Source organism: Salvelinus fontinalis, chromosome 13 (assembly GCF_029448725.1).
Source record: "Salvelinus fontinalis isolate EN_2023a chromosome 13, ASM2944872v1, whole genome shotgun sequence".
Lineage (NCBI taxonomy): Eukaryota > Metazoa > Chordata > Actinopteri > Salmoniformes > Salmonidae > Salvelinus > Salvelinus fontinalis.
The window spans coordinates 53,708,059-53,733,468 of NC_074677.1; the positions used below are offsets into that span (position 1 = coordinate 53,708,059).

Sequence of the window (25,410 nt, forward strand, 5' to 3'; positions counted from 1 at the left end):
CAGTGTTGCTTCCTAAGTGGACAGTTTGATTTCACAGAAGTATGATTGACTTGGAGTTACATTGTGTTGTTTAAGTGTTCCCTTTATTTTTTTGAGCAGTGTATATATATATATAGATAGATAGATAGATATATATATATATATATTGTAACAGGAGGAATGGGTGCTTGGTGTGTGCAACAGGGAGTGGCAATTGAATGCAAGCTTCACAAAAAAAAGACATTGTTAACAGTTCTAGCCTGTCTATTTGTGGGGAACAGGGTTGACATGTTATGCTCGACCCGCTCCGTTTCCCACCACACAACATCAGAACATTGCCGAAAAGAATAGAACCAGCTCACCTTCTTTTACACTATGAATTGACTATTAGATGTTCAATGTTTCTTTTGAAAAACAATAGTTAAAAAAGGAATAGTTTAACCATATTCAAATCGAGAGTTCAGTTCACATATGAATGAATCACTTATCACATTAAATAAATAATAATCTTCATGAATGACTTGATCAAGGAAACAAAAATAACTACAGCTTTACAATGATGGTGAAAACTTGGAGAAAGTTTGGAGTTAAGTGGGTTCAAATCTTCCATCATGTATGGAGGGACACTTCAGCAAGTCTTTATTCATATAAAAAATTATAGAATTATTGAATTCTCCATGTGGTTTATATTAAAGGGCACTTGATTTAATATAACGGGCATTTAAAATTCAATATTGGTGCACAATTTCTACTTAAAATATCAAAGGGACGCAAAAGGCACTCTTTTCGTGGAACGACACAGGTGCTGACCGACAGAACAATTCTCATCTGTAAAAAATAGCTGTTCAGGAACACAGGTGACCAATTACAATCATGTTACCCATCTTCTACCTCTTCCAGGTAGTGTGCTGGCTGGCTCCATAGACTGTCTGGAGGCGGAACGAGGCTGTGTACAGGATGAGGGCTGTATGGGGGTGTACAGGGTGCTGGAGTACTGTGCTGCTGAGGAGGCTGTGTCGCCCCTGGGCCCAGACGCCCGACGTGAGTGCCTGGAGGCCCAGAGCGCCCTGCAGCACTACCACCCCCTCCAGGCCTGCAAGTGTCAGCGCGGCTCCCGCCGGGAGGAGCTCTGCCTCAGGGTCTACTGGACTGTCAGATTCGCTGGTGGGTTTGACTGTGTTTATGTTTTGTATTTTATGTGTGCGATTGTATTGGTGCGTGTGAGGTGGTTTCTGTCCTTACGGCCTCTGTGTTTTCACAGTGTACGATGAGAACGAGGTCTCTCCGTATGAGGATCTGGAGGTGGAGTTTGTGAGGCACATAGAGATGACACGTATGGCCTCCATCATGGCAGGTAAATACTGCTCACTGCTCCGTAAGCTCTCTCTTATTGAAACATCTCTGAATAATTTGGAGATTATTATAACTCTGGCTATCTACTCCAATTTCAGAGAACTCTCATCTGAATGTGCCAGAGTGCAGAATAACTGATCAATTTACGAATGCTCAACACCCATGGAATATGGCCGGTGTCAGTAAACGTCGGCAAAAAAGTGTATTTAAATTGTTGCCAGTAGCAGATACAGTCACCAACGCTCTGGATAACATAAAAACAGCCTAACCAGCTCTGCTAGGGCGAGTAAAATGGTCAGAGTGAGGTGTTCTCTCATTTGTGTCTGGAAGCAGCTAGCAAGCTCGCCAACATTAGCCAGTTAGCTTGGGTGCTTGACTGCCAATGTGTGGTCAGAACGCTTGGATCAACCCTACTCCTCGGTCCGGGCGTCCAGTGTGCGCTCTGGACGCTCCGAGAGCGAAACGCTCAGGATTTGCGAACGGACAATCTGACAACGCTCTGAATTTACGTACGCCCAGAGCGCACTCTGAGCACACTCTGGCACCCCAGAGTGAATTTACGAACACACCACATGTCAGTCTGGGACGTTTTTGTGTTCCAGGATCATATATTTTATGGTTTTGTCTTCCTTTCTCTGTTATTCATTGCCCCTTTTCCCAAAACACAACCACCTTCCTCCATTCTTCTCTGTGTTTTCTCCCTCTCTTCCCAGCTTCCTCTCTGCCTCTGGATGGGCAGAACCAGTGTCTGAAGGCAGCCCAGGACTGTGGTCTGTATGAGAAGTGTGGTTCTCTGAGGTCGGAGTATGTTGTGGCCTGCACCAAGCGGCCACCGGGCTCCGACGGCAGCTGTAACAGACAGAAGTGCCACCGGGCGCTGCGGCGCTTCCTGGAGCGGGTACCAGAGGAGTACAGCTTTGCCCTGCTCTTCTGTCCCTGCTCCGATGCCCTCTGTGGGGAGCGCCGGCGGAAGACCATCGTACCGTCGTGTTCCTATGAGGAGAGAGACGGCAAGCCCAACTGCCTCAGCCTGCAGGGCTACTGTGCCAGGGACAAGCTCTGTAGGTGAGCTGAGCTGGCTGGGGAAACATGGTTACTGGGAGGTGTGACATCAGACTAAACTTTTCCACTCAACTCTAAGTACTGTATTGAGGCATATTAACAGTTATAATCACAATGCAAAGATTCATAACAAGCGTAGTATTTGCAGAGGGCTTAACTGATTTGATTATAGTTCATGAGTGTGAAGGGAGGTTTTGTAGCGAGTGTGAGGGTAGACAGAGGTGGAGAGGACTGGATGTACATACAGTAAGTATTTCATGAACTACCACCTGAATCTTCAGATCCTTAAATACAGTACAATAGTTACAGTACAAAGAGTTCAGAGGTTCGAGTTCCCTACAAAGAAGAGGTTGTTCAATAATCTTTTTTAATTTTTCTCCCCAATTTCATGGTATCCAATTGGTAGTTACAGTCTTGTCTCACCGCTGCAACTCCAGTACCGACTCGAGAGCCGCGAATCCTCCAAAACACAACCCAACCAAGCCGCACTGCTTCTTGACACAATGCCCACTTAACCCGGAAGCCAGCCGTACCAATGTGCCAGAGGAAACACACTGCACCCAGCCCGCCACAGGAGTCGCTAGTGCGCGATGAGACAATGACCCTCCCCTAACCCGGATGATGCTGGGCCAATTGTGCGCCGCCCCATGGGTCTCCCGGTCGCGAACCCAGAATCTCTAGTGGCACAGCGTTGCAGTGTCTTAGACTACTGCGCCACTCGGAAGGCCCTGTTTTTCAATAATCTTCATAATTAGCTAGGTTTCCATCCAATTTGCGACAGATTTTCATGCGAACATTCTAAAATCTGCATAAATGGCTATGCGTGATGACGTAGTTAACATAAAAATAACCCTTTCCATTAAAATACCATGGTAACGAATGAAAAATACAAGTTAAATCGATCTCCGTCGCACTTTCAACTCTACTGATGGTTTTGTCACAAAAACTATTGCATTATATAGAAAATGTCCCAACTCTGGTCTTGGTACATGTGCTCTAACCAACAGCTCACAGATAGAGTGGGGGTAGGCTACCTAAATGAGATTATTATGGATAAGAGCGCTATTATCTGTATTTGTCAAATGACAGCCAAGCATCGAGCATTATCTTACCAGAATAAGACCCTCAATAAGATCCTACCATATCCACCAAACAAATTGTTAATGTTTCCATCAGCCCGGTCATGACTTTTTTTCGTGCGCTAGGTATTTTATTCACATAAATGGCTGGATGGAAACATTGATGACATTCATAAAAATAAAGACTAATGTCGATACGTCTCTGTGTCTGGCTCTGTCCCAGGCTGCAGTGTTTTTATTCCGCCGGCTGCTCAGAGGTGTTTTGTATGGATGAGTATGCTTGGGGAGCAGGTTTAGAGGTGTTAGTCTGTGAATTATGAATGCACCACTGGGTTTGACTAGCAGAGTCTATTTCCCAGTGTTCCTATAAAGTCAATATTCATGCAACAGGTAACATCCAAAGCTAATATTCGATATGTTTATAACAGTGTTAATTTTGTCAACAGAAATAGTGATTAAAATATTTGTCAAACACACACATTTTTCAGTTGCAATTGAGGAGACTATAACTGACTAAATAGACAAAAAAATATATAACTAAACAACAACAAAAAAATAATTTCAGTTGACTAAAACGAGACAAGATGAAATGATCTCTGACTAAAATCTGACTACTAAGTGGACTGGACAGGAGTTTTTGGAGAGATTGAAAGCTTTTGTGATAAGCACAACTAATATTAGCAGCCCAGATGCGCAGGGCAGTTGTGTTCAGCAGTGGGAAGGACACAGCACACCCGCCACACACAGCCTACATCAGCTTCGTGAGCTGTGGGGGATAATTGCGTTGTTTGCTCTATAAACTCTTCGTTCATATGCCACCGTGATATACAATAAGGCCGTGACAACAAAAAGACAACTGTCACACAGTGGCGGAATAAATTAAACTACACATACGTTTGTTTCATCAACATCTGTCCGGTGAAGTCCACAAAGCAAATATTGCATACCAACAGTTATATCACCTGCAGCATGGTCAAGCACGTTCATGTTTTCGACAGTTTACTAAATAAACAACGACTGATTTAGAACCATGGAGTTGCAGCAAGGCAGCACAAAGACTACAGGAGCCCTGCCTCCGCTATTCCAGCACCATTTACACTTAAACATTTAAACGTCATCAAATCAACAAGGCTGTATACTGAGACCGGCTAAAGAAGGATTTTTAAGCCTTGGGAAAATTGAGACATGGATTGTGTATGTGTGCCAGTCAAAGGGTGGATGAGCGAGACAAAATATTTAAGTGCCTGTGAACAGGGTATGGTAGTAGGTGCCAGGTGTACCAGTTTGTGTCAAGAACTGTAACGCTGCTGGATTTTCCCCCCTCAACCGTGTGTATCAAGAATGGTCCACCATCCAAAGGACATCCAGCCAACTAAAAACAATTTAGTCCAATCAATGTTGCTAAAGATCATGTGGCTGTGCATGGTACTGATTTATGTCTGTGTGTGTGTGTGTGTGTGTGTGCGTGCGTGCGTGCGTGCGTGCGTGTGTGTGTGTGTGTACGTGTTTAACTATTCTTGTGGAGACCAGAAGTCCTAGGAGCTAGGGTTAGGTTTAGGGTTAAGGTTACGTTTTTGGGTTAAGGTTAGGGTAAGAGTACGGGTTAGGGTTAGGGAAATGTCACGATCGTCGTAACTTTGAAGAAGAGTGGACCAAGGCGCAGCGTGAGAGAAATACATACTTCTTTATTATTAAGAAGACGAACACGAATACTTATATAAACGAACAAAACAACAAACAGACGACCGTGAAGCTATTCAAACAAAATAGTGCTGACACTAAACACTGCACATAGACACCTACACTCAACACAAACCCATACACTCTACCCAAAACCCCCTATACCATACAACCACCCAAGACGAGACAAATACACAAACATCCCCCCTGTCACACCCTGACCTAACCAAAATATTACAGAAAATAAAGATAACTAAGGCCAGGGCGTGACAGGAAAAAAGGTTTTTGGATGGGACTGAATTGTGTCCCCCCACAAGGTTAGCTGTACAAGGCTGTGTGTTTGTGTGCGCAAGTAAAATAATTGTAATAATACTTGTAGACTAGTTGAACACCAATGCCATCCTCCTCTCATTCATGTTGGCAAAACAGTGAATGTTTTGGAGAGTAATACTCAGTAATGTGTTGTATTGGATTTTCCCCAAACGCAACACTTTGTATTCAGGACAAAAATATAATTTCTTTGACACATTTTTTTCAATTTTACTGTAGTGTCTTGTTGCAAACAGGATGCATGTTTTGTAATATTTGTATTCTGTACAGGCATCCTTTTTTTCACTCTGTAATTTAGGTTAGTATTGTGGAGTAACTACAATGTTGTTGATCCATCATCAGTTTTCTCCTATCACAGCCATTAAGGTCTGTAACTGTTTTAATCACCATTGGCCTCATGGTGCAATCCCTGAGTGGTTTTCTTCCTCTCCGAGATGAGGCAGTCATTCAGACCCATAGGGCGGCGCACAATTGGCCCATCGTCGTCAGGGGTTAGGGGAGGGTTTGGCCGTCAGGGCTGTCCTTGTCCCATCGCGCACTAGAGACTCCTGTGGCTGGCCGGGCGCAGTGCACGCTGACACGGTCACCAGTTGCACGGTGTTTCCTCTGACACATTGGTGCGACTGGCTTCCGGGTTAAGTGGGCATTGTGTCAAGAAGCAGTGCGGCTTGGTTGGGTTGTGTTTTGGAGGATGCTCGGCTCTCGAACTTCGCCTCTCCCGAGTCCGTACTGGAGTTGAAGCGATGAGACAAGACTGTAACTACCAATTGGATACCACGAAATTGGGGAGAAAATGGGGTAAAAAAAACAACAACAAAAAACAACTATTATTGCACACAAATCAAATCTGACAATTTTATGGGCTTTCCTCTGACACTGCCTATTATATAGGTCCTGGATGGCAGGAAGCTTGGCCCTGGTGATGTACTAGGCCGTACTCACTACCCTCTGTAAAGCTTTATGGTCAGATGCCGAGCAGTTGCCATACCAGGCGGTGATGCAACCGGTCAGGATGCTCTCGATGGTGTGGCTGTATAACTTTTTGAGGATATGGGGACCCATGCCAAATCTTTTCAGTCTTTACACAGAGTGAGTCCATGCAATTTCTTATTTGACAAATGTTTACTCCTGAACGTATTTATGCTTGCCATAACAAAGGGTTTGAATACTTATTGACTCAAGACATTTCAGCTTTTCATTTTTAATTAATTTGTAAAAATGAATAAAAACATAATTCCACATTGACATTATGAGGAATTGTGTGTAGGCCAGTGATCAAAAAATCTAAATTTAATCGATTGTAAATTCAGACTGCAACACAATTTTTTTTGTAAAAAGTCAAGGGGTGTGAATACTTTCTAAAGGCACTGTAATCTTATTACTTTCAGTTACTTTTATATTACTTTCCCCTAACAAGGCGCAGGTTAGCGTGCTTCGTCATGAATCTTGTTCTGGAGTCAGCTTTGCAGAGTGGTCATTAGCTGGCACAGCCACAAAGTCATACAATCTGATGATTTTTAACCTAACCCTAAACTTAACCACACGGCTAATCCTAATGCTTACATTTATGCAAATTTGTGTTTTCCTTAATTTGTACAATATAGTCCATTTTGACTTTGCAGCTGGCCCATCTAGCGGAATTAGTTCTGCCTCAAGGACAAGACTCATCCCAATAAATGTTAACCTGCTCAAGAGGCATTAAATGAAGAATAAAAAAATATTACCAATTGAACGACATCTATTGCAGGATAAGTCAATGTTAGAGTTTACATAGCTGGCCATAATGGATGTTGCATTTTACTTAGATATGTAGGCTTCTACTACAGATAATAATATTATTAGGCTATATCTTTGCATAAAATTTTAAAAAGTCATTCCAATTAATTTAATATCCCTTGATCTTCAAGAATATGACTTGGAAATATGGCAAAATATATATAAATATAGCCAAACGGTTTTGCCTGAGTATAACCCAAAAACGAAGGACTTATTAGCCTACTCTGTTGTTTATAATTTTGTAGTCATTGAGGACTGATTGGGCTCATTGCTTCGAGTTGGGAAAAAATGCACAACACCACGGGGGAGTTTAGAATGGAGGAACTCCCTTAAACTTTTATTCCACAGGCTGGGATCCGCACTGCAGCTGTTCCAAGAGCGCATTTTTCACTGGCTGTCCACTAGTCAAAAAAACAATGATTGATAAGCAGCTTAAACTTCTTAAATTCAACCATTATTGGGTTAAAATACATGTACACATTTGTGAACAGCCATACACAACAGCCACAATCCTTAAGGCACAAATAGCTAAATGAGAGAGCAGTAGTGTAATTCTCATCAATGTGCTATGTCGATATCAATAATCATTTATATCCGTATCGCCCGTAGGCTACACCACTGCTGTCGTATACCTCCAAGTGTTTATTCAAGTTGGATAATCTTTGGATGCCGATAGCAGTCGCACCATTGGAAGACATACTTTGGATTGTAGCGTACTAGAGGTCGACCGATTAGCGTACTAGAGGCATGGCCGATTAATTATGGCCGATTTCAAGTTTTCATAACAATCGGTAATTGGCATTTTTGGACACCGATTATGGCCGATTACATTGCACTCCACGAGGAGACTGCGTGGCAGGCTGACCACCTGTTACGCGAGTGCAGCAAGGAGCCAAGGTAAGTTGCTAGCTAGCATTAGACTTATCTTACAAAAAACAATCAATCTTAACATAATCACTAGTTAACTACACATGGTTGATGATATTACTAGTTTAACTAGCTTGTCCTGTGTTGCAAATAATCAATGTGGTGCCTGTTAATTTATCATTGAATCACAGCCTACTTCGCGAAACTGGTGATTATTTAACAAGCGCATTCGTGCAAAAAGCACTGTCGTTGCACCAGTGTACCTAACCATAAACATCAATGCCTTTCTTAAAATCAATACACAAGTATATATTTTTAATCCTGCATATTTAATTAAAAGAAATTCATGTTTGCAGGCAATATTAACTAGGGAAATTGTGTCACTTCTCTTGCGTTCTGTGCAGCAGTTTGGGCCACCTGGCTTGTTGCGAACTGTGTGAAGACCATTTCTTCCTACCAAAGACCGTAATTAATTTGCCAGAATTTTACATAATTATGACATAACATTGAAGGTTGTGCAATGTAACAGCGATATTTAGACTTATGGATGCCACCCGTTCGATAAAATACGGAATGGTTCCATATATATATTATATCCATTAATATATTATAATTAAGCCTATGATTTGATTTGATAGAGCAGTCTGACTGAGCGGTGGTAGGCAGCAGCAGGCTCATAAGCATTCATTCAAACAGCACTTTCCTACGTTTGTCAGCAGCTCTTCGCAATGCTTGAAGCACAGCGCTGTTTATGACCTCCAGCCTATCAACTCCTGAGATTAGGCTGGCAATACTATAGTGCCTATAAGAACATCCAATAGTCAAAGGTATATGAAATACAAATGGTGTAGAGAGAAATAGTTATATAATTCCTATAATAACTACAACCTAAATCTTCTTAACTGGGAATATTGAAGACTCATGTTAAAAGGAACCACCAGCTTTCATATGTTCTGAGCAAGGAACTTTTGGACAGCTTTTTTTACATGGCACATATTGCACTTTTACTTTCTTCTCCAACACTGTGTTTTTGCATTATTTAAACCAAATTGAACATGTTTCATTATTTATTTGTCACGGCCGTTGTAAGAAGTGGACCAAAGTGCAGCGCCGTGAGCGTACATTTTCCATTTATTTCAATGTCGCCAACAAAACAAGAAACGAAAGCACAACCGTGAAGCTTACAGGGCATAAGTGCCACTAACAAAAGTCAACTACCCACATCGAAAGGAGGGAAAAAGAGCTACCTAAGTATGGTTCCCAATCAGAGACAACAATAGACAGCTGTCCCTGATTGAGAACCATACCCGGCCAAAATCATAGAAAAGAAAACATAGAATGCCCACCCCAAATCACACCCTGAACAAACCAAATAAAGACATAAAAAGGCTCTCTAAGGTCAGGGCGTGACATTATTTGAGACTAAATCGATTTTTTATTTATGTATTATATTAAGTTAAAATAAAAGTGTTCATTCAGTATTGTTGTAATTGTCATTAAAAATCATTGTTATCAAAAATCGTCCAATTAATCGGCATCAGCTTTTTTTGGTCCTCTAATAATCGGTATTGGTATCGGCGTTGAAAAATCATAATCGGTCAACCTCTATAGCCTACGATAAATGGCTATTCCTGCTCTTTTCCTGCAATCCATCAAACGCATATGGTATTATAGTTGTGTCTGACTTGTGGTCAGACTCGATTAGGTGGAACAAACTTAAACGTGTGCCTTTTTTCAATGCTGATTTGAATGTCATTGAGAAAGCAGAAAGGGGACCCAAAAAAATCTAGAAGTAATCATCTAGTTTTTCAACGTTTTGGAACTTTCAGATAGAAATGTGCTATGTAGAACAAACATGTCTCTCTGACATGTTGAATAAGGAATAACATTGGCTTTATTCATGGTATTTTCATATGCAACGTTCTAGAATGTCTTGCAACTAAACATGGCCCTGGCAACATTACCAGTAGCCTCAATGCAAATATTTGGTGGCACAGAAAGAATGGAAAAGGGAGAGCAAATAGTTTATTGACTAAATTCCACTTGCTACTACACTATATCACACTGGGTAAGTAACTTTATTTTAAGTTAATGTTGACCCGGTGACTCAGACTTGAGCACTTGGATCACGACTTGAGCACTGGCTCTCTGACTTCAGCCATAGGGACTCGTGACTCGAGCACAGGGGACTTGGGACTCGATTTGGACTCGAGGTTTAGTGACTCGACTACATCATTGGGCGAAACAGTCATTAACTCCAGTTCAAAGTCATTAGCCCCTGTTCTACTTTTGGACATCCGTGTGGCTGCGGCGTCTGTGGAATGCTGATAACAATGGCAAGGACACAACCAAGTGATGGAGGTGCAACCCATTCCACTTTGCCAATACTTTGCAGCACCATCTGGTGATTGCGCTACTCTCGCTCTCTTTCTCTCTCTGCACTCCTGTGTGTCTGTTTGTTTTGTATGTAATATCTACGTAGGCTGAATTAGGAATTTACATGGCATATATAATTGTTATATATATTTATTCTGTTGGGAAGAGAATAGGATGTTATGCAGAAAAATACTGTACGTTGGTAAGACAATGACATGTATGTTGGTGCACATGGATGTCAGTGACTTATGTTTACTGTAGGTTACTGAGGGAACACAAATGTGATGTGACTAAAATGTGACAAAAATGAAAGGACATTTAGTTTACTAAAATGGCCCACTGTTTTCATCATTTGGACAATAACTAGATCAAATCATTATTCAAATGACACAAATGTGTCTAAGACTAAATGATACTTTAGTCAAAATGACTAAGTCTAGACTAAATCTAAAAAAAAGAGTGCCAAAATTAACACTGGTTCATGATAATGATGCAGCACCTCTCATCATGCTTCAGATAATGTTTTTAAATTGTCTATGAGATAAACATTGCGTGTGCTAACACTAAGATTCCTAGGTGGAAAGTTATCTTTCTGTAGGCTTTCATGTGCTGTGGATTCTGCCTTTCGTTAGGTACTAAATCCCCCAAAAACACAATTGTAAAGGTGCCCTCAGAAAATTACATCGCCAAGTTGCCAACCCAATATTGGCACCTGTTTACAATTATGTTTGTCTCCCTTTGTGTGGGTTTGTGTGAATGTTTGTGTTGGTGTGTGTGTCTGTCAGATCTCGGCTGGCTGATTTCCAGCACAACTGCCAGCCCTCGTCCCATTCTCCCTCTGGCTGCATGAGAGAGAGTGGAGCCGTCTGCCTTAAGGCCTACGCTGGACTCATAGGTGAGCTGGCGAAAGAACAGGATCGAGGGGGTGGATGAAATGAGATGGAGGGAAGGGATGGAAGAGGGATTAACAACACAAGGAAGGAACAATGCTAGAGATAGAGTTCTGAGTTGACTCCAATGACCTTATAATCAGATCAATGTTGTTAGCTCTTGCTAACCCCAGGGTATAGGTAGGCACTCATTTCATAGCCAATTGCCTTGTTTGGCTTTGGATCAAACGTTCCAAAGTTCGTATAGAAGTCAGGCCTGCTGACACATCTCTAATCAACAACCTCCTCCAGGCACCATCATGACCCCCAACTACGTGAACAATATCAGTATGGACGTGTCCCAGTGGTGCAGCTGTGAGGGCAGTGGGAACCAGTGGCAGGACTGTCTGCGCATCCTGCACATGTTTGACAGCAATGTCTGTCTGCGTGAGTAACACTCCCTCAACCGCCTACAATGACATCCCCTAGAGGCTGCTCCAGCAATATCCCTGGTCCTGTGAGCCCACTTGAAATCAGCAGATCACACAAATAGATTAGCGGGCGCTCTGTAGCCCAAGAGAGCTGCCTACTTGTTCTGTATGGTATACTGTAGCCCAGTACTTAATTACAATATTGATGGACAGCAGTGTTAATTGAAACTGTTTCATTCGTGTCTGATTCCCATATTGCAACTGAGGTGAATAGCTGAACGATTGCCATGCCTCAATGCCCAGTTGATTAACGCATTCATGGCTGCTATGAATAATGGAATGTTCTGAGGACATTTGGCCTCATCGGCAGTGGGTATAATGGGGATGATGATAATGCTGATGATAATGTGGGTGGTGGTGGTAATGATGCTGTTGTGTCTCAGGTAATGCTATCAGTTATTTGGGTGGCGCTTCCCCTCGCCCTGTGGAGAGCACGACCCTGCCACCTCGTCGCCACGCGTCTGCCACCCCCTCCCCACGCATCTTTCAGGACAAGATCAATGTCAACGTTTTATCAGAACGCAACAGTGTGAGTATAAGTACTCTTCGTTGCCTCACCAAACCCAGACTACTTAAATACCGTACAGTAACTTAAAAACAGCTGGCCGAAAAGCTTTTTTCGGTAGGTTCTCACTGAGATGCTCTGTGATTTGCATGATGACCTACGGTGTGACGTGAGTGCCAACAGAGCTGCCTGGGTGTCAAAGTTCACGCACAGAACTGATCTGATATATACTCCCAACACATCTGACTCAACACACGGCTCACGGTCAGCGTCAACACATTACTGTTGCGTTGAACAAGACCCAGCACCTCCCTTTTTACCTTTACATCCCTTTATTTCTCCCAATCTTTCTGTCCCTTTCCCTATCTCTCTCTCACTCACTGTGCGTGAGGATTAGCCAGAGGTGTTTGCAGGAGGGAGCATCAATCCTCTTGTGTTGATGTTAATTTATTCACACCCATCTGTCTCCTCTCCCCCTTTCTCTTGTCACCCTAATCCCTCTCACTCGCTTTCTCCTCTCCTCCGCTACAATCCTTTACACCGTTCCAATCCCTCCCCTCTCTTCTTTCCCCCTAACCTCTAAACCTCCCTCCCTCTGAGTGCAGGTTGTAGATGTTCCTATGTAATACACTTATTTTCTTCCACTTTCTTCTCCTCACTCTGGTGATCTTATTCCGTGACCAAGACGCTCACCTTTCTTTCTAATAATAAAGATGCTGACACCTTTCGAATCGGGATTCAACACCTACATTGAAAAGCAACTTTTAACGCTGAGTTGCTTTTTCCCTCTGTCAGGAGGCTCATGATAGCCTACCTATTCCACACAAATAATGAATCGTTTTAACGAGCTTGTTTACTGCCAAGATGTTTCATATTTACAACAAGCAGATACACTATGGACTGACTGTATGTGATGGTTAATTACCTGCAAATTCCATTCGCTCTATTCAGGGGTGCAACTTTCACAGGGGACGGGCGGGACATGTCCCCCCCCCACATTCTGAAATTGCATTTTTGTCCCCCACCAGTTTTATCATTGGAATGTGATACACAACGAGGCAATTGTGTGCTTTAGGACTATGCGGACGCCTACCAAGCAGTCGGGTAGGCTGTTTGGAGTGTTTATCCGACCGGATATTTAAAAAACAATGTGTGTCCCCCACTTCTAAAACCAAAGGTGCGCCCCTGGCTCTGTTTGAATTCTGAATTATCACATTCCCTCTCTCTCTCAGGTGAAAGACACTGAAGAGGAAGAAGAGGAGGAAAGTCAGGAATTCAACGTTATCCCTCAATATTCTGAGAAGGAGAAGTCTAGTGTGGGCTCTGGGGCCCGAGGGGGCCATAGAGGAGCGGCAGGCCAAACAGTACCCATGCTGCCTCTGCTGCTGCTGCTGCTGCCCGCTGCCATGCTGGGCTGGGGGTGTCAGGGTTAACGAACCCCCCTTCTACCTCCCTTATGCTCAGCTACAGTATCACATCCACTGGGTCACCTCCACCATGGCAATGAGATAGAATGGACTGATGGGGAGACTTAAGGCTGAGGGAAGATCGACCACAAGGAGGAAATGGACATTTCTTCTGTTTTACATTACTTTCATGATTTCTGTTTTACTTTCTTACTTTCCAACAACTGGTCTTTTTCTGTAATCTCTATCTTTCCTCTCCTGCTCTGTCTACTTGCGATCTGTTTTAGTATTCATAGCTGCCCATCTCTTTGCTCCTCTCTCACATAAGTAGACGTAGTTGAACAACCTGGGCCGATAAATAAGTCAATGGCTGAATTAATAAGGTCTGTCTGGATGAATCGATATGGCTGTCTGTCCGGTGCCTGTCTCAAGATTGGCTATCCAGCTCCACTCTCCCTCTTCATGAGGAGCTCATCGCCCAAGGCCAGTAAACAGCACCCTTCTCAAAGAAAACATGACCAGTGATTGGTGGAACCATGACAGTTCATTCCTTTGATTTTTGTGCCATGCCTCACCTCACCTTTTCTTTCTCCTTCGTTAACTTCCTTTCTTTCATCATCCCTTGGATACGAGGGTTGTTGGGCAAGCCACTCTGTGCTAAACCATAGAGACCTCTGTTGCACTTCCTTCCTGTCTCTCTGTTGCTCTCCTTGTTTGCACCCCTCTTCACCACCTCAGACTAGATGCCAATGACCTCTCCAGTTTGTACACCACTTATTCTCAGCCCTGTGGAGGAGATCTGAGAAACCCACCACAGGCACAATAATTATACCAAATTCGAATAATGACAATGGCAGAGGAAAACAACATAAGCAATAAAACATGAAATCAGATGGCTCAGCGGGCAGGTGCTGGGGCCGTCTGGATTTGAGCTCAGGGGATAGAGGAACCAATTTACTGCTGTCTGCAGTTCACAAGTGCTCTCTATCCCTAGGTGTTGTTATAGTTTTGGAGAGACACTATCACACGTAGCTATACCTTTCCTGCCTGTGTTTGAGTAGGAGGAGAGGGGGGGGGGGTACTATAGAGCCTCTGGCAGCTCTGATCATTGAGCATCACATTGAGCCTCTTTCTCGCTGCCTGATAAATCTTTTGCTGATGTTAATGTTTTTCTTTCTTGCATCGCTCATTTTCTTGTGAACTTGCAAAATTAACTCCCACCTGAGGGGAAGTAGGTAAAGGGCTGTCGGTGATAGTTAAAGGGGGAAACTACTCGACTGTGGAATTGTGTACGTGACTTGTATTCATCGACTTCTTTCCGTTCTAGAGAGAGATGTTAGATCTGACTCATGCTCTCACAGATACTACATGATGCTAAAACGAGATAAATATTTACAGGGCATATTTGTGCTGCAGCTCTTTACTTCATCTGCCACCAGTGAGGGGAGTCGCTGGGACTTAATTCTGAGTATTAATTAAGCAGGCAAGATGGCATTAGTGCAGTCTAACACCATCTCCAATCTGGACAGTGACGTTCAAGACGACTGCTGTTCTTTTTTAATAGGCACTGTCATTTCTCACTGCCTGGCAATGGATCCTTCTGCTAGTGGTCATCAAAGTGAGTGACCGCACAAGAGATGATGTGAGAGCGACAAGCCTTGATTTACACACTGAAGCAGCCTAAATAAATATGAGCATAAGCCATACAAGCGAACAGCAAGAGAGAACGAGCGTGCCAACTCTAAATGTATCACGTTGGTTTTGTTTGTACAGCTGTATTCACACATATTTCCCCCATGGCCAAATGGTTTTAATAATATCCAATGACGTTAGTGCTGACCCATGAGGGCGCTTCTTGAGGTCGGTTCGGTTTCGATTCGATTATTTAAAAAGTAATCGCGGTTTTCGATTTCGGTTTCAATCTTTTTTTTTTTACACATTAAATGCACTAAGCATTATGTGGGTTGAATTCTGTAACACAGAATAAAAAGTCAAGTAAAAGTCCCATGGTGGTAGTGACTGTCCATTACTGCTCATCACTTATTAACCATCATTTATTCACATTACTTTGCTTTAATACAATATTTTGTTTTATTTGATGGTTTTATTATTTCATTCCAAGTCATCATCTTATCTCTATAGAGCGGCCGCCTATGCTGTCTGACAAAATCACTATTTAAGTAATTCTTCAAAGTAAATAAGGCATACTTTTATGACTGCTGAATACCAACTATCAATCACTTAAATCATGTATTTTCATGTAGAGATACCTCACAAAGCAACTGCTTTCTATCCATCTCGTACGTCCTCTCTTCTCTCCATCTCCATTATCGAGTTCTCCGTTTGGAATATGGTCATTGTGGTTAATTACCACATTTTCTGCCTTAAACTATGTAGAATATTAGCCTGTTGGAAACTACAACTCTCTACTACATCACACAGTTTGGGCTTGATCTGATTTACCTCTACAGAAACTTAGCAACGGGCTCACAGAAAGAAAATGAACTAAATGAAATTCAAATCATTTTGGTTAATCACTCAGAACAAAAATATCTTGTAATCTATTACCATACCCAATGCAGAGTTGATATAATGTTTTTGTACTCAAATAAATCCACAGTTAAAGGGAGAGGTAGAGAGGGAGCGAATGGAAAAAGTGAGACAGTGGGGGATTTGGGAAAGATGGGGAGAGTGACAGACGTAGATGCAGAGAGAGAGAGAGAGAGAAAGGGCTCTTAAAGCTTTCAGTAGCATTGCTGTTGTAGTCAGGCCCTCTCAGATTGACTTTCATGCCCGTGGCTATGAGGCGAGTGTCTGTTCCACTCTATTACTCGTGTGCTTTAACGTCCTGAACTGTGTGCCTCCACCTCAGTTTGGCCTCACAGACAGACAACGCTACTCTCCCGTACATGCATGCCCATCACTCTCTGCCGCCGTGTGTATTTTACCATCATCTGCTGCCCCTCACAGACAACATGCCTCTACATCTACTACTCTTTTCCTTTCATGTTGAAACAACAAACACTGTACCATCAAATACTTGTACAAAGCTTTATTTTATGGTAGGCTTATGTATGCTTTAAACAGAAAATGTGTATATATATTTTGTGTTTTCTTTTCTCTTGTTGTAATTATCATTGAGAGTGAGCTGTGCCATATAGGGCTGGATCTGCCCTGTTACAGGATCTTATGTATGCCTCTTGTAAGTGTATATGTACAGATTATGGTCAAGCATCTGTCAGTCTCTCTGTCTGTTTGTAACAGTGAAACACTGTTGTTCTGCGGTGTCCTGCTTGTGTTGACCTTGATATCCATGTTGATGGTCATTTTTAGTATGGTATATGATCATCATGTTCCACATTAGAATCAAACTGCTCATTTACAAAGCCGACGCCACCAAGCCCCGCACAGTTGTGTAAAATAGGATTAGCTGTCTGAATCACACCACTCCTGAGAGTTGTTGAATGAACACTCTGTGGATATGGTGTAAGGCCACTTCTTGAAAGTGATCCTCAGTTGGCAAGCCGGTTAATACTTTCAACTTGAGCAGTTGCCGGCCTCTCTGCCAGCCCTCTCAAACAGTCTTGGGCTCTGTCCATTAGTATCAAAATGGTCGCCATTTAGAAAATGGACCCTTGTTATTTATGGATGAGGCCAGTGAGACACTTAGAAACTATCCAAGTAACATAGTAAGCACATTGCACTGACCGTGCCTATGTAGACTTCAGTTGGAGAAAGGAATGAAGGACACTACAGTGGGCTGAGTTTAACATGAAACAGCCACCGGATTAGGGGCGATATCGATCCTTATTTTGACAATGAGGTATCTCGAACTTCAGTGTCCAGCAATGCCAAAATGTCCCAGCCATCGCCGCTGCTTTAAGCCACACAGTGCCCTCCTCATCCCTACCTGTGTCACACCATCCACCTTCATGGCCATGAGTTCCGCCGTGCCCTATTCATGCCTGATGGTGTGAGTTTACAATCAGGTGTGAGCACTGTGTGGTTCTCCATCAAATGTGAGAATTTACAATGCTGTGTGAAAAAGACTACGTACAATAATAAAAATGTAAAACATTATTGTTTTCGGTGTGGAACTTTTTGCATGTCTGGATGGGGATCTGGATGATTTGACTTTTCACTAACGTGCCGACCCCTTTGTCTGACGCATAGATCAATGGTGTTCCACAGTTTTATCTGAGCATATTAAAGGTTAGAAGAATAGATGGTTTCAATGACTGTGTGATGCAGTGTTATTGCAGGTGCATAAAGTAGACGAATCAGGAAGGACGAAAGACGCGGACCCTTCTGACTTGCCAACCCCCCCAAATCTATGAGTTGACATGATAATGTTCAGAAAAGCTTTGAGGACAAATATCAAGGACATCAGGCCAGATTTATTCCCCCCAAAAACTGCCCTCGTGAGTTAAGCCGACCTAAGTGTGGATTTTTTTGTATCAAAGTCTATGAGAGTGCTGAATTACTGTACATGAGGCTTATTTGATCGAATAGAAGTTTCGTAATGTTTAGGCTGTTGCAAATGCACTGATATACAGTATTCAGACCACTTGACTTTCCACATTTTGTTACGTTACAGCCTTATTCTAAAATGGATCACATTTTTATTTTAATCCAAAGCGAAAACAGGTTATTAGAAATGTTTGAGGACAAGGTATTTCCATTGTTAGTACGGTCACACGACTGTCTTGGTAATATAATAGATAATCTTTGCAATAACCTAGAAAACCTTTGCCAATTTGTGCAAAATGCAAACACATAGAAAACAAACAAGTCCATTACGGATCCAAATCGGTGACTGCTAGTCTATCCCGAACCACAACCCTGAGCTCCAGAATGCATATAAGCTGTTTTAATTCAACTACTCAGCACTCTTATCTCCTCACGTCCATATCGCTGCCATGGTGGGGCCCAATGATTTACCCTGCGAAAGTGCATGATAAGTACTTATCATGGTAATTTTCTAAACAGGAGAGCCTCCACACCTGGGATGTCTCCCGTCCTATTTGAGCTGATTCAGTTCCGCCCTCACCAGTCTTTGGCGCGTGCACAGTGAAATATCTTCTGATTCCCTTTTTGCTCAACTCTCAGGGGAGCCCATCTTGTCTTTTGACTGCTCTAAAGGATGAGGTAGGTGAAGCAACCAGAAGACCACGGAAAGCTTTTAATCCGTTAATGGCTTTGTGTAATGGGCGACATTCTATCAGAGCTGCCTGCATCTGTGAGCAGAATTATAATAGCAAGAATTATTAGACTAAAAGCCATATGCCTATAGGTCCATATTTGGTTACACACCAAAAGTATGTGGACACCTGCTCGTCTAACATCTCATTCCAAAATCATAGGCATTTATATGGAGTTGGTCCCCCCTTTGCTGCTATAACAGCCTCCACTCTTCTGGGAAGGGTTTTCACTAGATGTTGGAACATTGCTGCGGGGACTTGCTTCAATTCAGCCACAAGAGCATTAGTGAGGTCGGTGATGTTGGGCAATTAGGCCTGGCTCGTAGTCGGTATTCCAATTCATCCCAAAGGTGTTCGATGGGGTTGAGGTCAGGGCTCTGTGCAGGCCAATCAAGTTCTTCCACACCGATCTCGACAAACCAATTCTGTATGGACCTCGGTTTGTGCACAGGGGCATTGTCATGCTGAAACAGGAAAGGGCCTTCCCCAAACGTTCGACACAAAGTTGGAAGCACAGAATCGTCTAGAATGTCATTGTATGCTGTAGCTTTAAGATTTATTTTCACTTGAACTAAGGGGCCTAGCCCGAATGGGGCGAGCTTTACACTACACTACTTGGCATTGCACATGGTGATCTTAGGCTTGTGTGCGGCTGCTCGGCTATGGAAACCCATTTCATGAAGCTCGAATAGTTCTTGTGCTGATGTTTCTTCCAGAGGCAGTTTGGAACTCGGTATTGAGTGTTGAAACCGAGGACAGATGATTTTTACGCACTACACGCTTCAGCACTCGGCGGTCCCGTTCTGTGAGCTTGTGTGGTCTATCACTTCGCGGCTGAGCCGTTGTTGCTCCAAGACGTTTCCATAATAACAGCACTTGCAGTTGAATCGGGGCAGCTCTAGCAGAGCAGAAATGTGACGAATTGATTTGTAGGAAAGGTGGCATCCTAGAACGGTGCCACATTGAAAGTCACTGAGCTCTTCAATAAGGCCATTCTACTACTAATGTTTGTCTATGGAGATTGCATGGCTGTGTGCTCAATTTTATACACCTGTCAGCTGAAATAGCCAAATCCACTCATTGGAAGGGGTGTCCACATACTTTTGCATATATAGTGTATATCCTTAATAAGAGCATTTCATTCTCTGGGTCTCAAATGGGCCTATATTGTAAATGTTCTAATGCATGCAGCATGTAGCCTATATACTAATCAGAATACACTTGCCATTTTGTGGTGAGGGACCACATAAAGAGCAGCCTAAATAGACCTAGGCCAAGCTAAGGACACAAACACATAACAGAAACCAAAAAGCAGGGAATAGTGGGGATTTTAAGATGTCTGTGAGAGACTGGGTGAATAACTCCTTCATAGTAATACATTGTGACAGTATGTCTGTCTGGACTGAGGGACATTGTACTATCAGCCTGAGGCGAAGAAAGTCCTAGGATTGGTGGGAAGTGGGCACACAGCTAGCCAGCCAGGTGTGTACAAGAGGACTGGGCATGCATGCTTCCTGCGGCACATCTGTAGTTGGAGTTGGCCTGATTAAACGGGTGGATGGAGGAGTCATTTTTTTCTTGAAGCTAATTCAGGATCCGCAAACTCAAAGACTTTGGAATCATGAGAATATATGTACAGAGGGTTTAAGGAGGACAGCAGTGTGATCATAGCCCTTTTTCACACTGGCATTCCGCAGTTTCGCAGCGCCCACCTGCAATGTCCGAACAAGTCCCCCCAAAATAAACAGCAAATTTCAGGCAATTCTGCAGATTTTGCCATGGGACAGAGAGAAAAATGTGCTGTTTCATAGCTAATTTCCTGCAGTCCTACATATTGCATTTTAGCAGACACTCTTATCCAGAGTGACGTACAGGACCAATTAGGGTTAAGTGTCTTGCTCAATAACAGATTTTTCACCTAGTCGGCTCAGGGATTCGAACCAGCAACCTTTCAGTTACTGGCCCAACGCTCTTAACAGCTAGGCCTTCTACACACTTAGCCATGAGGCTGAGAGATATTATTACAGCTTTAAAACTAATGTCCTGTTATTCCAAAAAAAAAAGTCTTATGATTGGTTCATATTCTATCTGGGGGAAAGGCCCCGACCTCCAGGGGGCCCCCAGAGCTTGTGGGTCCCCCCTCACTGCGGGGGTGTGTGGTACTCCACTGTTGTTCATGAGGGCAGGCAAAAATGTTTGGAAGGCAAATGTGTGAAAGATTACTTCCACTTTAACTGAAGTTTAGTAGTACCAAGTGAATGTGGCTTATGCAGTCTTTATAACTGCACATGGTAGAGAGAGATTGACTCCCACCGATGAAGGGAAGGGGAGTGTTCGTGTTTGTGTGACGTGTGTGTGTATGCGTGTGTATGCGCCCTCGCATGTGTGTACGGAAAAGGTTTTGAGAGTTATCTCTCCTCGCAGTCCCGAAGCGAAACCCTTACAAACTCTCAGAAGAAAAGAAAATCGGTAAAATGTAAATAAATTAAATATACCTGCTGGAGCAGGCAGAAAAAGATAAATAAGTGAATGAATATCTAAAAGTTTGGTAGAGGCCAGCTTACTTCAGAGAGGAGCCTGGGGAAAGGGGACTGAGGGTAATACAGAAGGCCCCCTCGGGCCTGGATAAGGAGTTGTGAAGGATGAGGTGTAACCCTTTGCGTGCTGGTTGATGATAGCTGAGTAGCTCCTATGTTGTGTTATACAACACTGAATAACACACTACGTGTGTTATGCCCAATGGAGCACAGCTTTGATTTTGATTCACTTATTAGTCACCTGGTCAGTTCTTCTGTCTATCACGTGATAAAGCTTAGGAGATTTGAACTTAGTGTTTTGTTTCCTCTCAACTACATCCAATTCAGTAGCAACGGTCAAAGGTAGTCTCTCGTGGACAGATGTGCTGTGGGTGTCCTCGATTACAAAGGTCGGAGGCTTAATGGGCTCTAATTACCTACCCGTGAATGCACTATTCAAAATCTCCCCTCAACTAGCACCAAAAAGTGTACCGTATGGATTAACTTGGTTGTGTTTACAGAAACAGCTCAAATATAGGTCGACATCGCTGGGGGTCATACAGTTGTGATCCCTTTTTAAAAAGCATATATGTAATTAATATGTACGTTACCAGTTATGACAACTTAAACCTCCTTGCCATCCAAGTTGGAGGATAAACACACTAGTACAACACAGAGTACATGTAATATCTGCTTAAGTACAATGTACTATAATTACTAGGTGTTGCACAGGATTTAGCTACTTAGAATGAAGTGTATATTGAGTGGTACTTGTGATTATTGTGTACCTACATAGTAAGTTACCTACATATATAGCAATTAACATATACTTACTTACTACTCATTAGCAAGTGAAAATACTAGCTAGCCAATTCAGAGAAAACAGGAAATCCACATTACAAGTAACAATGGAAATCGACAACATCTGTCTCTTCACCTGTTTCTTTCTTGTAAGCATTTTCCCATCCTGGAGTCTGAGACCTTGTGGGACTTTGTGGTAGAGAAGAATGATGTATGGCAATTTAGCAAAGACTCTCTTCAATTAGCCTAGCTAGCTATTGTCAGAGACAATATAGAGACCTTCCTCCAATATCTCTTCTATATTCATTAGCTGACATGATTTCTATCATTTGGGGTGTAGGCCTATAGTTAGGCCTAGCTACCTAATTGTTGTGTTATCCAGCAAGCATTATACTAAAAATGTTGCTTGCTAGCACAAAGAAGCTAGCTCGTGTTTCATTGGCGAACGTGCTTAAAGATTCAGGTTTGACGTCATTGTTTCAGCACTATCCACTGAGTTTATAAACTATGGCCAATATGTGCCATTAAATCAGCACAATCTAGTTTTCCGTTTTTTTCAATTTCCCAGGCGTCTTGAAGCAAAATTTAGGATCATATATACTGTGCTAATAATCATTGCCAAAAAAAGAGTAATAAAGTACAATGTACAATCCCGCAAACTTTATTTTTATATTTTTTAGGGGGTACGGCATACTTACCAATATTTTTGGTAAGTGCACCTCTGCTATGCACCTCCGCTATTGAAAATGAGGTGTGTTGACACAAGTAGCTTAAAAAAAACTTAAGTCTATGCAACATTAACCAATTAAAAACAGTTATGTAGCAATGAGGTCTGTGCAGTAGGCTATAGACCCAATACATTCCCACTACATATTGGCTATGCTTAAATTGGCCTGCCAATGTTGTTCTTCTCAGACCATTTTGAAATTATATTTAAAAATGTTAGGTACTGTATATGATCACACTGGTAATAGATAATTGGTTGTATTACTTGTGAGGCACAGCTGAGAGAGCATAATCATGAGTTTTTTTTTACTGAACTGATGGCCTGCATCTGATGGTCAGTCTGAGGGGAGGGAGCAGCTGTGAGGTTGCCTCTCACCCGAATCATCCTCCCTCCTCTCTCCTGAGAAAAGAGGACACAGTCTTCCAGCTGATGGCGAAACTTAAGTCGCACCGCATTATTTCTGCCTCATGCACCAATTCATGTTGTTACTCCTATGACCAGAGAAAGGAAAATATTCCTCGATATTAAAAAAGACACAAGCCGCTAACAATAACAACGCAAGCTTGTCGAAACACTTTCCTACTCATTCATTGCCGCTGCATTGCTGGTTGTAGCATGAGCGGAAGTAGGGAAAACTCACATTTCATGGCTTATGAAAGTGTTGGATAAAGTGTTGACAGTGCTGAATAAAAACTTTAAAATTAACTGACTCATAAAAACAGCAGTTCCTTGCTGTATTCGTTGAGTCTTTAGCCATGGTTTTAAAAGTTTTGAAATCTCACATGATCAACTTTGCTGTGCGTTCGAGGCTTCTTCTTACAGACTACAGTACGAGGAAACTGTACAGACACAGTGATCTGAGCTGTCTGGTTGGCCAGCTGTAGACTAATACGTGCACTTGATTTGCTCTCTGGGACTGCCGGGTAAGCGGAGTTCTAACCTAAGACACATGAAATGGTTAAAAAAAATCACGACCGACAGGAGTGGTCACCAACTGGTCGATCGTGATTTTTTAAAACAATGTTTTAATGTGTTTGGAGCCCAGGAAGAGTAGCTGTTGCCTTGGTAGCAGCTAATGGGGATCTCTAATAAATTCAAATACAAAAACGAAGCTAGCAAGCTAGCTATCCTAGTTGGTAGGCCTATAAAAATGGCAGCTAACGTTTGCTAGCTAGCTAGGTCGTTTTTGGCATTCCGCTGGACAACTAAGGTAGTTGGATAGCTAGCTGGATATTGCACAAAACCATCTTCTTGATCGCGGTTCTTTGCGCACTGTCTCACTATAGCCTTGTTTATACTGTACCGGGTGCTAACATTCGTCCTTTGCCCTGATCTTGCCCACATTCTGTTTGTGCCCACATTTTTTAAAATATGTCTAGGCTGCTGAGGGGAGCTGGCATCAAATGCATATAAACCATGTGTTTGATGTATTTGACACCATTACATTCATTCCACTCCAGCCATTACCATGAGCCTGTCCTCCCCAATTAAGGTGCCACCAACCTCCTGTGCTACATTTGGTATTAAAATGTGACATTTTGACCACATTCCCTGTATGAAAATGATTTGACAGCTAGTCTTTCAAAATTATATTTATTTATTTATTTTAAGACATATAATAAGAATTTGTTCTTAACCTTGCCAAGTTAATAAAGGTAAAATAAAATAAAAACATATTTATGCCATAAATCAATGGTGCCACCTATCAATGATTTTTAAAGGGGAGATAATGATGGTTTAAATGGTTTCACTGTCCAGATCCGTGTAGACTAACAGTGAAATGCTTACTTACGGGCCCTTCCCAACCATGCAGAATACAATACAAAATAAACAATAATAATAATAATAGGAAGAGAAAAAATGAACGCTAGGAATAAATAGACATTGAGCAATAATAGGTTGGCTATATATAGTATATGGGGTATGGAGACGATGTGCAGGGGTACGAGGAAATTGAGGTAGATACGGTATGTACATATAGAGGTAGGTGTAAAGTGACTTGGCGAAAGGATAAATAAGAACCGCTACACTACAGTCAAGTCAAAGTGAATGGGGGAGTGTTCGGTCCTCCATTTCCTATAGTCCACAATAAGCTCATTTTTCTAGCCCACGTTGAGGGAGAGGCTGTTTTCCTGGCACAACACATCCAGGTCTCTGACCTCCTCCCTATACAGTGCCTTCAGAAAGTATTCACACCCCTGGACTTTTTCCACATTTTGTTGTGTTACAGCCTGAATCGAAAATGGATTACGTTGAGATGCATTTGTCACTGGCTTACACACAATACCTCATAATGTCAAAGTGGAATTATGTTTTTTGAATTGTTTCCTAATTAATGAAAAATGAAAAGCTGAAATGTCTTGAGTTAATAAGTATTCAATGACTTTGTTAT

The 25,410-nt window shown here is 42.4% G+C and overlaps 1 protein-coding gene across 1 annotated transcript in view; it reads left to right on the forward strand.

Annotated features, from left to right (window-relative positions):
- The window catches only part of LOC129869037 (GDNF family receptor alpha-4-like), a 50,259-nt gene extending 32,406 nt beyond the window's left edge, over positions 1-17,853 (forward strand). The window contains exons 2-8 of the mRNA XM_055943487.1: positions 880-1,143; positions 1,241-1,333; positions 2,046-2,397; positions 11,288-11,397; positions 11,684-11,818; positions 12,246-12,391; positions 13,600-17,853. Of these exons, the coding sequence (XP_055799462.1) occupies positions 880-1,143; positions 1,241-1,333; positions 2,046-2,397; positions 11,288-11,397; positions 11,684-11,818; positions 12,246-12,391; positions 13,600-13,800 (1,301 nt within the window). The 3' untranslated portion in view covers positions 13,801-17,853. The remainder of the gene's footprint in view (positions 1-879; positions 1,144-1,240; positions 1,334-2,045; positions 2,398-11,287; positions 11,398-11,683; positions 11,819-12,245; positions 12,392-13,599) is intronic.
- The last annotated feature ends 7,557 nt before the right edge of the window (positions 17,854-25,410 follow it).